Raw genomic sequence first — 1,347 nt, 5'->3', positions numbered from 1 at the left:
TTAATGTTTATGAAACTGTCCAGTGATCAGTGTCCACACTGCAGCCTTGAGCTCCTGGTTCCTCAGGCTGTAGATCAGGGGGTTCAGGGTTGGGGGCACCACTGAGTACAGAACTGACACCACCAGATCCAGGGATGGGGAGGAGATGGAGGGGGGCTTCAGGTAGGCAAAAATGCCAGTACTGACAAAAAGTGAGACCACAGCCAGGTGAGGGAGGCAGGTGGAAAAGGCTTTGTGCCGTCTCTGCTCAGAGGGAATCCTCAGCACAGCCCTGAAGATCTGCACATATGAGAAAACAATGAACACAAAACAGCCAAAACCTAAATAGGAAACAACAGATATAATCCCAAATTCCCTGAGTTTGGAGTGTGAGCAGGAGAGCTTGAGGATCTGGGGAACTTCACAGAAGAACTGGCCCAGGGCATTGCCATGGCACAGGGGCAGGGAAAATGTATTGGCTGTCTGTAGCAGAGCATTGAGAAAGCCACTGGCCCAGGCAGCTGCTGCCATGTGAGCACAAGCTCTGCTGCCCAGGAGGGTCCCGTAGTGCAGGGGTTTGCAGATGGACACGTAGCGGTCGTAGCACATGATGGTCAACAGGGAATACTCTGCTGAAATAAAAAATAGAAACAGAAAGAGTTGAGCAGCACATCCTGTGTAGGAGATGTTCCTGGTGTCCCAGAGGGAATTGTGCATGGCTTTGGGGACAGTGGTGAGGATGGAGCCCAGGTCGGTGAGGGCCAGGTGGAGCAGGAAGAAGAACATGGGGCTGTGCAGGTGGTGGCTGGAGGCCACGGCGCTGATGACGAGGCCGTTGCCCAGGAGGGCAGCCAGGGAGATGCCCAGGAAGAGGCAGAAGTGCAGGAGCTGCAGCTGCCTCGTGTCTGCCAATGGCAGCAGGAGGAAGTGGCTGATGGAGCTGCTGTTGGACATTTCTTCACTCTGGGCATGGTGGGCTGTTGAAACATGACATGGACAAGGTGAGCCAATCCAACACTATTTTTCTTGTGTCATCTCAAAATTACATCTCTCCCTGTGAGGGAACTTCGTGAATATTTTTTTTTTAGTTGGGGTCTCTGCTGCTGAGTTACTGCATCATTCTCAGCATCACTCTCAGCCTGAACACCAGGGAGCCCAGAAGGGAAAACAGGACTCCCTGTGCCCCAGTGCAGTCAGACCTGCTGATCCCCACAAAGTTGCCCTTTGCTCTGTCTCCTCCCTCCACTTCAGCATGATTGCACTTAAAATTTTCTTGAGAAATAAACTGGATTATCTGAAAACTAAAATTTAAAAATAAACTCACATAAATTCTCCTCTCCTTTTTCCCTGTGTTCCTAGAAAGGAAGG

At 51.1% G+C, this 1,347-nt stretch overlaps 1 protein-coding gene across 1 annotated transcript; it reads right to left on the bottom strand.

Moving 5' to 3' along the window:
• On the bottom strand, nucleotides 1-933 carry LOC310920673 (olfactory receptor 14J1-like; the record flags this gene model as incomplete). The annotated part of the gene is made up of 1 exon (XM_083880735.1): nucleotides 1-933. The coding sequence occupies one exon, from the start codon at nucleotides 931-933 to the stop codon at nucleotides 1-3; it is 933 nt and encodes a 310-aa protein (XP_083736861.1).
• Between the last annotated feature and the right edge of the window lie 414 nt (nucleotides 934-1,347).

The sequence above is a fragment of the Zosterops lateralis genome (assembly GCF_965231275.1).
Source record: "Zosterops lateralis genome assembly, chromosome: 31".
NCBI lineage: Eukaryota > Metazoa > Chordata > Aves > Passeriformes > Zosteropidae > Zosterops > Zosterops lateralis.
The sequence above is the reverse complement of the archived record's forward strand: the minus strand, read 5'-3'. Positions and strand labels throughout refer to the sequence as shown.